At 41.5% G+C, this 14,370-nt stretch overlaps 1 protein-coding gene across 2 annotated transcripts in view; it reads left to right on the top strand.

Annotated features, from left to right (window-relative positions):
- PDS5A (PDS5 cohesin associated factor A) overlaps positions 1-14,370 on the top strand; it is a 157,283-nt gene that overhangs the window by 129,512 nt on the left and 13,401 nt on the right. Inside the window, exons 27-32 of one of the 2 annotated variants that reach the window (XM_055384810.2) lie at positions 1,278-1,410; positions 1,960-2,079; positions 5,099-5,161; positions 6,180-6,325; positions 8,905-9,013; positions 12,789-13,141. In XM_055384810.2, coding sequence (XP_055240785.1) covers positions 1,278-1,410; positions 1,960-2,079; positions 5,099-5,161; positions 6,180-6,325; positions 8,905-9,013; positions 12,789-13,141 — 924 coding nt within the window. Of the gene's footprint in view, positions 1-1,277; positions 1,411-1,959; positions 2,080-5,098; positions 5,162-6,179; positions 6,326-8,904; positions 9,014-12,788; positions 13,146-14,370 lie in introns of those variants that run through there. The other variant, XM_019025596.4, reaches the window with a different exon arrangement.

The following is a 14,370-nucleotide window of genomic DNA, read 5'->3' as shown; positions in this document are numbered from 1 at the left end:
TGTTATTGATCATTCTTGGGTGTTTCTCGCAGAGGGGGATTTGGCAGGGTCATAGGACAGTAGTGGAGGGAAGGTCAGCAGACAAACAAGTGAACAAAGGTCTCTGGTTTTCCTAGGCAGAGTGTTTGTGTCCCTGGGTACTTGAGATTAGGGAGTGGTGATGACTCTTAACAAGCATGCTGCCTTCAAGCATCTGTTTAACAAAGCACATCTTGCACCGCCCTTAATCCATTTAACCCTGAGTGGACACAGCACATGTTTCAGAGAGCACAGGGTTGGGGGTAAGGTCATAGATCAACAGGATCCCAAGGCAGAAGAATTTCTCTTAGTACAGAACAAAATGAAAAGTCTCCTAAGTCTACTTCTTTCTACACAGACACAGCAACCTTCCGATTTCCCAATCTTTTCCCCACCTTGCCCCCTTTTCTATTCCACAAAACCGCCATTGTCATCATGGCCCGTTCTCAATGAGCTGTTGGGTACACCTCCCAGACGGAGCGGTGGCCGGGCAGAGGGGCTCCTCACTTCCCAGTGGGGGCGGCCGGGCAGAGGCGCCCCTCACCTCCCGGACGGGGCGGCTGGCCGGGCAGGGGGCTGACCCCCCCACCTCCCTCCCGGACGGGGCGGCTGGCCGGGCGGGGGGCTGACCCCCCACCTCCCTCCCGGATGGGGCGGCTGGCCGGGCGGGGGGCTGACCCCCCCCACCTCCCTCCCGGATGGGGCGGCTGGCCGGGCGGGGGTGCTGAGCCCCCCCACCTCCCTCCCGGTCGGGGCGGCTGGCCGGGCGGGGGGCTGACCCCCCCACCTCCCTCCCGGACGGGGCGGCTGGCCGGGCAGAGGGGCTCCTCACTTCAGGAGCCTCTCCTGACCTCTTGATCTGCCCACCTCGGCCTCCCAAAGTGCTAGGATTACAGGCATGAGCCACCGCGCCCAGCCTCGAATTTCTGGGTTCAGGCAATCTACCCACCTCAGCCACCCAAAGTGCTGAGGTTGTAGGCACGAGCCACCATATCCAGCTAGGCTGAATCTTTATATGCCTTATGAAACTGTCAGACTTTCTCATATTAAGCTATGTTTTCATTTTTTATATGTTATTTTATGCTTTAATTTTCCATTTGAATAGAATATTATTATTAGGATAATAACATATATTAGTCATTAAGGTTGATCATTTTATTTTATTTTATTCAGACAACAGAAATTCCCAGCTAACATATTTATTGCTTTAAGCTAAAGCGTCTGTCTACGTCTAGTCTCTTTAATATGTTTACATTTAGGTGCCTATGGTTCATGCTTGAAGTTTTAATGACAAAGAATGAAAACAATAGCCATGCCTTTATGAAGAAGATGGCAGAGAACATCAAGTTAACCAGAGATGCCCAGTCTCCAGATGAATCCAAGACAAATGAAGTAAGATGAGTGTTAGGCCAGTGGGTGTTAAGATGTAATAGAAAAATATATTGTCCCACTTGGTTTTTTTTTTTTTTTTTTGGCCATACATAATAATTTAAATTTTAGAATGTTTACAAAAGTAAATGTGTAGTCAGTTTTTATTGCACTTCATTACAAGTGAATTTTATTTCAGGAATCTTTAGTACTCTGAAAAGACATTATAACCTTAGAGCAAGAGGGTAAGAATAAAACGTACAACTATGCTATATTACAAACTTACGGTAAGAGTTACAGACAAATGCTTATTCTTTTTGTGTGCTTTCTTTGGGTTGGTTCATTTGTTTGTTATTTTCCATGCATATTGGCATCCATGTTAAATTCATATAGAGGGATTTTTATTTATCAGAAGGCTGCATAAACAGTGCTGAACAGAAATATGGAATGTTCAAGGAATAAATAACAACCACAGTATCCTTCTTTTAACTCTAAATTATACATTTAGTGGAATTGGTAATTATGATTATTTTGCAATACTAAAAGTTATATATGATTCGTTTTCCTCCCTAGAAACTGTATACAGTATGTGATGTGGCTCTCTGTGTTATAAATAGTAAAAGTGCTTTGTGCAATGCAGATTCACCAAAGGACCCAGTCCTCCCAATGAAATTTTTTACACAACCTGAAAAGGTAATTTTCTTCCTCTCATTTTTCCTACCACACTAAACTGATTTCAATGTCAATTACCATCAACCATTGTGGCAAATATTGAATTGTCTTGACCACAGAGTAAAAAAAAAATCTGGGTTTATCAAAGAGTGGGAATTTGTCTTACACAGCCCTGAACATTATTCTGACTTGAACAGAAGACTACACATATTGTTGATCTTATGTTTATTCTAGGAATTTCTAGTATTAAAATTTTCAGATTTTTAAAATTATTTTAATCTCATTTTATTGAAACATGGTTAGTATTTTTGCAGATAAGAAAAATTTTAAATCTTTGGCACAGTGTAAGCAGGGACAGGTTCTCTCCTCTAAGCCTCCATTTCTTCATCTTTATAATGCAGATGTTAATAATACATATGGACAATTGCTAATATCTAGGTTTATATGAAGAGTTTATCACATATAAAACCATTCAATAAATGGTGTTATTAATTAATATACAGTGCATCTATTCTGCTTTCAGCAAACTGTTTCCCATGTAAGTAAATTTTTCAGGTAACGCAGGCTCTGTAAGTTTTTCCAGCTAATTTGGATTTTTAAAAGCTTTTGTTTATTTCCTGCTGTTAGGTGGTATTTTAAACTTGTTTCACTTTCTCCTATAAATGTATATATATGCCTCAGTAATGATCCCCTTAGAGCAGTGGTTCCCAACCTTTTTGACACCTGGGACCAGTTTCGTGGAAGACAATTTTTCCACAGAGAAATTGAGGTGGGGAGATGGTTTCAGGATGCAACTATTTCACCTCAGGTCATCAGGCATTAGTTAGATTCTCATAAGGAGCACACAGCCTAGATCCCTCGCAGGCATAGTTCGCCATAGGGTTTGTGCTTCTGTGAGAATCTCATGCTGCCGCTGATCCGACAGGAGGCAGAGCTCAGGTGGTAATGCTTGCTCGCCAGCCACTCACTGCCTGCTGTGTATCCCAGTTCCTAATGGGCCGCAGACCCATGAGCCATAACCCATACCAGTCTGCAGCTCGTGGGTTGGAGACCCCTAGCTTAGAGAATTCTCCAAATGCATTCCAAGAAATAAATGGAGCTTCCTACTTTGAATGCCATACTTTACTAAAAGTTTGCTAAAATGTAATCTGATTTTTATTACTGATTTAGTATTGAACACATAACTGTGCCTTGCTTTTGATAGAAATAATGAGAATTTGCAAAAGTATGCTCTCTAATTGAATCCACTGATCTGTATAAAAAAAATTTTTTTTTTTGAGTCTCCGTCACCCACGCTGGATGGAGTGCAGTGGCTTGATCTTGGCCCACTGCAGCCTCCAACTCCCTGGCTCAATCGGTTCTCCTACCTCAGCCTCTCAAGTAGCTGTGACTACAGGCATGTGTCACCATGCCTGGCTAATTTTTTAACTTTTTTGTAGACAGGTGGTTTCATCATGTTGGCCAGGCCTCAAACTCCTGGGCTCAAGTGATCAACCCACCTCCAGCATCCCAAAGTGCTGGGATTACAGGGCATGAGCCACCATGCCCAGCCTATAAGATATTCTTAAGTGAGCTGTTGAATTAAAATTAATCCTGTTGCTGACCCAGGACCATCATGAATAGAATAGTACCAAATAGAATCTATGTAACAGTGGTGATACCATCATCAAGAATTAAATTCCTACTTGTCACTACACCTTATCTGGACTCATAGATAACAATTTTTTTTTCTTTTGTTACCTTCAGTGTTAGAGTTTTAGTCTTCTTAATAATAACAACTTAGGTTTTTCTATTTTCAGTATGCAACGTTCCTTATTTATGTAACATGTTGCTTTTAACGTGTTATAAATTCATAAACCCTAGAACACTAGGTTTGTGAAGTTAGTGAACCTAGTGAAGCTATACTATATCTTTATGAATGAAGTGAATGAACTTTGGTACACAGGTTTCTTAATGTTTATTTTAGCTGCATAGAAGACTTTGTGCAAAAGAAATGATACAGCTTTGCCTAGCATACATGACAAAACTGTGATTTCCTCACAGGCACACTTTGTTCTTTCCTACTTCTGTGAAGGTAAATTTAATACAATAAAAAATATTTTTTAATGGGATTATTTAAAACTTAATTATATTTCCTGAGTTTAGTAGCTAGTTTTGCTTCACTGACACAACATTGTGGTTTGTTTGCCATTTTCAGATATTAAGCAGGAAAAGGCATCAAGAGATCAAGTTTGAACTCCTAATTTTTATATAGATATAACTCTCAAAGTGCTATCATTTTCCACATTTGGTTTAAATCATGTATTGTTAATATCACAGCTGTCAAAGAACATAATTCAGTTAATTGTATTTTGACAGTTGGTCTACTTATGGTTCTAAGAAACAGTTTTTTGTGGGTTTTTTTTGTTTTTGTTTGTTTTTTGAGATGGAGTTTCACTCTTGTCACCCAGGCTGGAGTGCAGTGGCACGATCTCGGCTTACCGCAGCCTCTGCCTCCCGAGTTCAAGCAATTCTCCTGCCTTAACCTCCTGAGTAGCTGGCATTACAGGCGCGTGCCACCCGGCCTAGCTAATTTTGTATTTTTGTAGAGACAGGGTTTCACCATGTTGGCCAGGCGGGTCTCGAACTTCTGACCTCAGGTGATCCACCCACTTTGGCCTCCCAAAGTGCTGGGCTGAGGCTCACAGGCATGAGTCACCACACCCGGCCCGAATTTATGATGTGGTGGAATTCAGTGAATAAATTTAATGAATAAACTGCATTGAACCATATGAAAACATGTGTGTGCTTTATTTACGGTGTGATTTAGGAAATTTATCTTTGACATTTGCCTAAGTCTGCGTGCCATCAGTTTAATTTAAAGCTAGACTTATGGTATGGCTTTGACTGTTTTGATTGTTTGATAAATTGATATATGTGTTAGCACAAGTGTATTTATTATTGCAAGGCACAATACCTAAAAAGCCTTATTGAGATAATTAAAATACTCATGTTCCCTTTGATTGATGTTTCTTTTTTCTTTTTCTTTTTTTTTTTATAGGACTTCTGTAACGATAAGAGTTATATTTCAGAAGAGACAAGAGTACTTCTGTTAACAGGAAAGGTATTATTTACTTAATAATTTTGAGATCTTTGTTTCATGTGTATCTTGCTTCTGCTATTCCTAGAAATACCTTTAAATGACCACTAGATTGTATAGTTCCTGATTCTTAGGGATCACATTATGGATTTAAAGCATCTAAAGCAGCCATGCTTTTAGAATTTTTCTGCCAGCAACCACTCCTCTGAATTGCCACTGTGTATTCTCATCAGTAATGTTAAGCACAATTTATTTACAATTCACAAAGAAGACTTTCCTGGGAAATGCTATAACCAACTTAGGTATATAAGATAAAAGAAATAATTTTATACTGCTAATGAATTAGACAATTCATGTTCTATGTAAGTAATATGGTGACACCTAAAACAGCAAAAGGAAATTTAGTTTTTTGTAAACAGTTCCTAAACTATTACTATATATATATCCAATAGTATATTTATAGGAGCGTTTATTATGTATGTATTTTGCTATATTTTAGGGGAACTTTGTATTTTGATTGAATAATAAAGGATAAATTAATATTACCTAGTTATTATTAAGTAGAGATATGCTTATGACTTTTGATTGTATTAAGGCAACCAAACACAATTTTACAGAATGAACTTTTTTTTTTTCTTGAGACAGTCTCATTTTGTCACCCAGGCTGGAGTACAGTGGTGCGATCTCAGCTCACTGCAACCTTCACCTCCTGGGTTCAGGCAATTCTCATGCCTCAGTCTGTCGAGTAGATGGGACTACCGGCTTATACCACCACACCTGGCTAATTTTTGTATTTTTGGTAGAGGTTGGGTTTCACTCTTTTGGCCAGACTGGTCTTGAACTCATGGCCTCAAGTGATCCACCTCCCAAAGTGCTGGGATTTGCAGTCAGGAGCCAGTATGCCTGGCCCAGAATGAACATTTCTGGTAAATTTAACTAATTAGCACTTAACAATATCTCTTACTTGTGTCTAAATTTACATGTATACATGGTAAGGTATAAACGTATGTGTTTTTTGGGGGTTTTTTGTTTTTGTTTTTAGCCAAAGCCTGCTGGAGTACTAGGTGCAGTAAATAAGCCTTTATCAGCAACGGGAAGGAAACCCTATGTTAGAAGCACTGGCACTGAGACTGGAAGCAATATTAATGTAAATTCAGAGCTGAACCCTTCAACCGGAAATCGATCAAGGCAACTTTTCTCTCCAATTATTTTGTTACTAGCACTCACTACTTGGTTTATCTTTTATTCCTAAAGTGCTGTCTCATAAAATGGTCTTCTGTCATTAGCGGTGTTCTGGTACAAAATAATATTGATGAATTTTAGTATTTTCTTTTCTGGTTTTTTTTGTTTTTTTTTTTTTTTTTTTTTTTGAGACAAAGTCTCGCTTTTGTCCCCGCCCAGGCTAGAGTGCAATGGCGCAATTTTGGTTCACTGCAACCTCCGTCTCCCGGGTTCAAGCAATTCTCCTGCCTCAGCCTCCCGAGTAGCTGGAATTACAGGCGCCTGCCACCACGCCCCGCTAATTTTTGTATTTTTAGTAGAGACGGGGTTTCACCATGTTGGCCAGGCTGGTCTCGAACTCCTGACCTGAGGTGATCCGCCTGCCTCAGCCTCCCAAAGTGTTGGGATTACAGGCGTAAGCCACCGCACCCAGCCAGTATTTTCTTTTTTTTCTTAATTTTATGTAATTTTTTTTTTAAGAGACAGGGTCTCACTTTGTTGCTTAGGCTGGAGGGCAGTGGCAGGATCATAGCTCACCGCAGCCTCAGACTCCTGGGCTCTAGGGATCTTCTCGCTTCAGCATCCCAAGTAGCTGGGACTACAGGCATGCACCACCAACCCCCAGCCAATTTTCTTTTGTACTTTTCATAAAGATGGAGTTTCATCATCTTCCCCAGGTCGGGCTCAATCTCCTGGGCTCAAGTGATCCACCCCCTTCAGCCTCCCAAAGTGCTGGGATTACAGGCACAAACCACTGCACCTGGGCACATTTTAGTATTTTCAATGAGGAAATCAAGAATGTACTGCACACTTTGAAACTATTAATATATAGCATTCTAAGTGTATAGAAAAATTAACAGAAAATAATATAAGAATTAATAATACAACCAATTTATATCAAAATACTTATTTTTAATATTTTTGAGACAGTGTGTCTCTGTCCGTCACTCAGGCTGGAGTGCAGTGATGGGATGTCAGCTCACGGCAACCTCCACCTCCCGGTTTCAAGTGATTCTCGCACCTCAGCTTCCTGAGCTTACAGGCACATGCCACCACTCCCAGCTAATTTCTGTATTTTTAGTAGAGACAGGGTGTCACCATGATTGCCAGGCTACTCTCTGCCCACCTTGGACTCCCAAAGTGCTGGAATTACAGTCATGAACCATCACGCCTGGCCCAAAATGTTTATTTTTTATACGTAAGAAAATTCAACCCTTAGGAAAACTATGAAAACATTAACTTTTAAATAAATTGAAATGCTTTTTAATTTTTAACTCAAATTAGTATAGGAGGGCTGGGTGTAGTGCCTTATGGCTGTGATCCCAGCACTTTAGTAGGCCAAGGCAGGATTATCACTTGAGGCCAGAAGTTCAAGTCTAAAGTGAGCTATGATGTCTCTGCTACACTTCAGCCTGGGTGACCAAGCAAGACCCTGTCTCTTAATAAAAAGAAAAGGCCATGTGTGATGGCTCACACCTGTAATCCCAGCACTTTGGGAGGCCGAGGAAGGATAATCACTGGAGCCCAGGAGTTCGAAACCAATCTGGGCATCATGGGGGCATACACTTGTAGTCCCAGCTACTTGGGAGCTCAGGAGGTGGAGGCAGGAAGATCACTTGAGCCCAGGAGTTCTAGGGTATATCAGCTATGATTACATATTTCATTTCAGCCTAAGACCCTGTCTCTTAAAATATATATATATATAAAAAATAGGATAAGTTTACATTGTTCTAACATTTTCTAATTATAAAAAATTCCATGTTTATTTTAACATGTTAAGTATTCAGTATATTAGCTACTGCATAAGAATTTCTACCTGCAATTTTTTTCATAAACATACTTATTTTGATATATAATAATTGTACATATTTATGGGGTGTTTGTGATATTTTGGTATATGCATAGCAAGTATAGTGATCAAATTAGGGTAATTAGGATATCCGTCACATCAAACTTTTATCATTTCTGACCCTACTCTTAGGAACACTTAATATTGTGGTTTTTGTAGATATTATTCTTACACGTGAAATCTTAAGAATAAACTCAACCAATGATGTTTTAAACCACTTTTAGCAAAAATGAAGCCCAAGATATGAAATCAGTTAACGTGGTTTAAAGAATAGTGGGGCCTCAAATACCTACCAAATAGCCTCTTCTGACAGCCCCCTTTTTTGTAGAACACTATGGAAATGACAACTATACTATGGTCTGTAGTTTTATTTTTGTTTTAGGATTTTCTATTCCCAAAAGATAAAGCTTGTTATTTTGTCTCTTGACGATTAACCCTTTTGTCAAGTAGTCTTAGGCAGTCATTTCTGTCTTAATGTTATTAAGGCAAAATGGAAATTGATACCACTTTATCAAAGCTAAATGGAAAATGATATTTTAAAGCAATAGTCTATAACTACAGAGTATCCGAATCTTGCTATTGTTGCTTCAATTGTCAAGGTTTCGAAACCAGCCTAAGCCTTTCTTTATTGGTACGGTGAGAGAGTGAACTTTCTCTTCATGGAAATATGAAGTCTTGGTTTATTTGTTTTAAACAGGGAACAGAGTTCAGAGGCAGCAGAAACTGGAGTTAGTGAAAATGAAGAGAACCCTGTGAGGATTATTTCAGTCACACCTGTAAAGAATATTGACCCAGTAAAGAATAAGGTAAATTTTAAAATTTAACAAGTGGATTTTTTCCATGGAGATTATTACAGTTTTTCCGTAGGGATAAGAAATCTACAGCCAACATTTCAATGCACATGCTACATTTTAAACTTGTGTGTATTACCACACACCTTCTCCCCGCCCCCCACACTCCGGCTATACTTTCCAAAAATGATTCTGCTTACCTCCACCCACTTTATAAGAATTTATGTGGTCTGGCTGGGCACAGTGGCTTACACCTGTAATCATCTCTACTAAAAATAAAAAAATTACCAGGGCGTGGTGGTTGTCACCAAAATCCCAGCTACTCAGGAGGCTGAGGCAGGAAAATCGCTTGAGCCCAGGAGGCGGAGGTTGCAGTGAGCTGAGATAACGCCATTGCACTCCAGCCTGGGTGACAGAGGCAGACTCTGCCTCCAAAAAAAAAAAAAAAATTTTTTTGTGTGGTCACCCACCCGTAATGGTATCCTTTTCCTATACTACCTATTTCAACTCTTTTAAAGAATAGGAATTGAGGCCTGGTGCGTTGGCCCATGCCTGTAATCCCAGCACTTTGGGAGGCTGAGGCGGGTGGATCACGAGGTCAGTAGTTTGAGACCAGCCTGGCCAACATGGCGAAACCCTGTCTCTATAAAAGTACAAAAATTAACCGGACGTGGTGGCAGGCGCCTGTAATCTCAGCTACTCAGGAGGCTGAGGCAGGAGAATTGCTTGAACCCAGGAGGCGGAGGTTGCAGTGAGCCAAGATCGTGCCATTGCACTCCAGCCTGAACGACAGAGTGAGACTCTGTCTCAAAAAAGGCATTGAGAGTTTTTGAAATATTTCAGAAGTTTGTTGATTCCCACCAGAGATCAGCCCTTTGCTTTGTTTCTACTGTGTTTTTAAAAGTTCGTCTTGGCTGGGTGCAGTAACTTACACCTGTAATCCTGCACTTTGGGAGGCAGAGATGGGTGGATCACTTGTGGTCAGGAGTTCGAGACCAGCCTGGCCAACATGGTGAAACCCTGTCTCTACTAAAAATACAAAATATTAGCCAGGCATGGTGGTGCACACCTGTAATCCCAGCTACTCAAGAGGTTGAGACAGGAGAATCACTTGAACCCTCGAGGTGAAGGTTGCAGTGAGCCAACATCATGCCATTGCATTCCAGCCTGGGCGACAAGAGTGAGACTTGGTGGATCACCTGAAGTGAAACCCTTTCTCTACTAACAAAGTGCAAAAATTACTTGCCTGGAGTCCCAGCTATGCGGGAGGCGACCCGGCGCAGTGGCTCACACCTGTAATTCCAACACGTTGGGAGGCCGAGGCAGGTAAATCGCCTAAGGTCAGGAGTTCCAGACCAGATTGGCCAACATGGTGAAACCTCGTCTCTACTAAAAATAGAAAAATTAGCTGGGCGTGGTGGTGTGCACCTGTAATCCCAGCTGCTCGGGAAGCTGAGGCAGGAAGGAGAACTGCTTGAACCTTGGAGGTGGAGGTTGCAGTGAGCCGAGATCACTCCACTGTGCTACAGGCTGGTCTTGAACACCTGACCTCAGGTGATCCACCCTCCTCAGCCTCCCAAAGTGCTGAGATTACAGGCGTGAGCCGTGCTTGACGACTTTGTTGATCTTTAAACGATACCGCCCAATTTTGTTTTGTTTTGTTTTGAAACAGGATCTCACCATGCCCAACCCAATTTCTTAATTTTTTGGCAGGAGAGGAGTGGTGCATAATCGATAGGAGCATCACACAGATCTGACTTTTGCCTCTTGGCTCTGCCACTCACTGGCTATGTGTTGACTTGAGGAGGTCGCTTGACTTCTCTGGTCTTCTTTCAGTTATTTTTTTTGTTCTGTTTTGTTTTGTTTTCTTTCGTTTTTTGAGACGGAGTCTCACTCTGTCGCCTGGGCTGGAGTGCAGTGGCACAATCTCAGCTCACTGCAACCTCTGCCTCCTGGGTTCAAGCGATTCTCCTGCCTCAGCCTCCTGAGTAGCTGGGATTACAGGCACGCACCACCATGCCCAGCTAATTTTTGTATTTTTAGTAGAGACGGGGTTTCACCATGTTGGCCAGGCTGGTCTTGAACTCCTGACCTCGTGATTCGCCCACCTTGGCCTCCCAAAGTGCTGGAATTACAGGCATGAGCCACCGCATCTGGCTCAACTATTAAATTAAATTGGTAATTTATCTCAGTAAGAATGGCTTGAAGATATTATTATTTCCTCCCCTGCCCCCCCCCCACCCAGAATCATATTCTTGAAGTGCTTATCTTTTTATTGCTCACCATATACTTATTGTAGTCATCAAATATTTTAGATATTACCCTTGGGTACATTAAATATACTAGGATTATGCAGTTACACCACAGTAGCTTAACTTTTCCTATCCAAACTCTCATTTTCTGAACTCAGCTACATGAGGATACTTTTTGAGATGGAGTCTTTCTCTGTTGCCCAGGCTAAAGTGCAGTGGCGCGATCTCGGCTTACTGCAACCTCCGCCTCCTGGGTTCAAACCATTCTCCTGCCTCAGCCTCCCGAGTAGCTGGATTATAGGCACCTGCCACCGTGCCTGGCTGATTTTTGTATTTTTAGTAGAGATGTGGTTTCACCATCTTGACCAGGCTGGTCTTGAACTCCTGACCTCGTGATCCACCCGCCTCGGCCTCCCAAAGTGCTGGGATTACAGCCGTGAGCCACCATGCCCGCCCGACGTTACATTTTTAGATCAATCTCTTGCTATCTAAACTCTTTCTGCTTGGTGTTTGAAACACAGCATGTCAGTGGATTCAGGTAACAAGTTACCTCTTATTATCAAAACTCTTAGAATCCAGATACCAATAGATTAGAATATTGTGGGATCCTTGTGTAAAATTAAGCAGTCTTGACTTAAACAAACTTACATACAAAAATGCATATTGTCATAGACATTGAGTTACATTGAGAGTTAGATTTTATTTTTCAAGTACTATTTGTGCTTTATATTTTTATTATTGCAATTTTTTTCCCCCCCAAGACAGAGTTTTGCTCTTGTTGCCCAGGCTGGAGTGCAGTGGTGCAATCTCGGCTATTCTCCTGCCTCAGCCTCCTGAGTAGCTGGGATTACAGGCATGGGCCACCATGCCTGGCTAATTTTGTATTTTTAGTAGAGACAGGGTTTCTCCATGTTGGTCAGGTTGGTCTTGAACTCCCATCCTCAGGTGATCCACCCGTCTCGGTCTCCCAAAGTAGTGAGATTACAGGCGTGAGCCACCGTGCCAGGCTTGCAATTACTATTTTGAGATAAGATCTCCCTCTGTCACCCAGGCTGGAGTCCAGTGGCATAATCTCTGCTTACTGTAGCCTCAACCTCCCAGGCTTAAGCAATCCTCCCACCTCAGCCTCCCAAGTAGCTGGGACTACAGGCACAAGCCACCATGCCCGGCTAATTTTTTAAATTATTTGTAGAGATGGGATCTCACTATGTTGCCGGGGATTGTTTGGAACTCCTGGGCTCAAGCGATCCTCCCGCTTTAGCCTCCTAAAGTGCTGTGATTACAGGCGTGAGCCACTGTTCCCAGCCTTTGCTTTTTAATGAGCATTTATTGAGCACATTATATATGCTATACACCATGGTAGGTACCAGGCACAGTCACTCTCCTCAAGGAGCTTACTTTCCTAATGTGATGTAAGCAGTTAATTGGGAGCCCTCAAATCCAGACTCCTTTAAAATACTTTCAAAACACTCTTTTCTAATAGAGATCATTAATATTTAAGGAATTTGTGTTTATAGAATTGTTTTGTGCTTTTTTAGGAAATTAATTCTGATCAGGCTACCCAGGGCAACATCAGCAGTGACCGAGGAAAGAAAAGAACAGTAACAGCAGCTGGTGCAGAGAATATCCAACAAAAAACAGATGAGAAAGTAGATGAATCGGGACCTCCCGCCCCTTCCAAACCCAGGAGAGGACGTCGACCCAAGTCTGAATCTCAGGGCAATGCTACCAAAAATGATGATCTAAATAAACCTATTAACAAGGGAAGGAAGAGAGCTGCAATGGGTCAGGAGAGCCCTGGGGGTTTGGAAGCAGGTAATGCCAAAGCACCCAAACTGCAAGATTTAGCCAAAAAGGCAGCACCAGCAGAAAGACAAATTGACTTACAAAGGTAATGTACGCCATTCTTCCTCAAGTGGGAATTTAGACATTTTGTTTTATTCGTAGTATATTCTTAGTGCCAGTCACCCCAAACACCTAAGCATTTGAGAGAGAAACCTGCATCTGGTTTTCCTGGGTCCGTTTATAATAGCATCTGTTATTATCTCATAACTTCCAGTTTTAAGGCACAAATTTGAAGAAAAATCTTTTTTCTTTGTGTAATTTTTATTTAGGATATGGTATTTTGATATTTCTATTTTTATTAACAAGACAAATATTTCTTTTGCTTAGTGCCTTTCAAGTGGTTGCAGAGGTTTACATAAAATAAGGGCTACCTTTTGGATACAAGGTCCCAGAATGGAGAAAACAGTCACGAAATGTCAATAGGTAATAGGTCCCACTCTTTAATTCTTCGTGTTATAGTTAATTCTAACACAGGTCAACAACTTACATCTTCCCCACCCTGCCCAGAAAAACAACTTACCAAACTGTTCATCTTTGATCATTCTTGTGCTGAGATTTCAGACTTTTCCTGTTGGAAATCTAGAAGGTGGCTCCTTTCACCTTGGCCTTAGAACTTAACTCGTCCTCCTTTTTTCCTTACATACCTAACTCATTTACCCCTGAATTAGACTGTAGGCATTTGAGTTTCTTCTAGGGAAGAGTCCCAGATTTGATCAGCTCAGGATACCCCGACTATCCTACTTCAGTATTTTTATAAAACTCAATGTCAGGCCGTGCTCAGTGGCTCATCCCTGTAATCCCAACACTTTGGGAGGCCTAGGTGGGTGGATCACCTGAGGTCAGGAGTTCAAGACCAGCCTGACCAACATGGTGAAACCCCATCTCTACTAAAAAAAAAAAAAAAAAAAAAAAAAAAGAAATGCAAAAAGTTAGCCAGGTGTGGTGGTGCATGCCTGTAATCCCAGCTACTCAGGAGGCTGAGGCAGGAGAATCACTTGAACCCAGGAGGCAGAGAGAGGTTGCAGTGAGCCAAGATTGCTACACTGCACTCCAGACTGGGCGACAGAAGGAGACTGTGTCTCAAAAAAAAAAAAAAGTTACTGAAACGTGTGTAAAAACATTTAAAATATTATCATTTATGAGCTGGGCCCGGTGACTCTCGCCTGTAATCCCAACACTTTGGGAGGCCAAGGCGGGTAGATCACCTGAGGTCAGGAGTTTGAGACCAACGTGGCCAACATGGTGAAACCCCATCTCTACTAAAAATACAAAAAA

Source organism: Gorilla gorilla, chromosome 3 (assembly GCF_029281585.2).
Source record: "Gorilla gorilla gorilla isolate KB3781 chromosome 3, NHGRI_mGorGor1-v2.1_pri, whole genome shotgun sequence".
Lineage (NCBI taxonomy): Eukaryota > Metazoa > Chordata > Mammalia > Primates > Hominidae > Gorilla > Gorilla gorilla.
The sequence above is the reverse complement of the archived record's forward strand: the minus strand, read 5'-3'. Positions and strand labels throughout refer to the sequence as shown.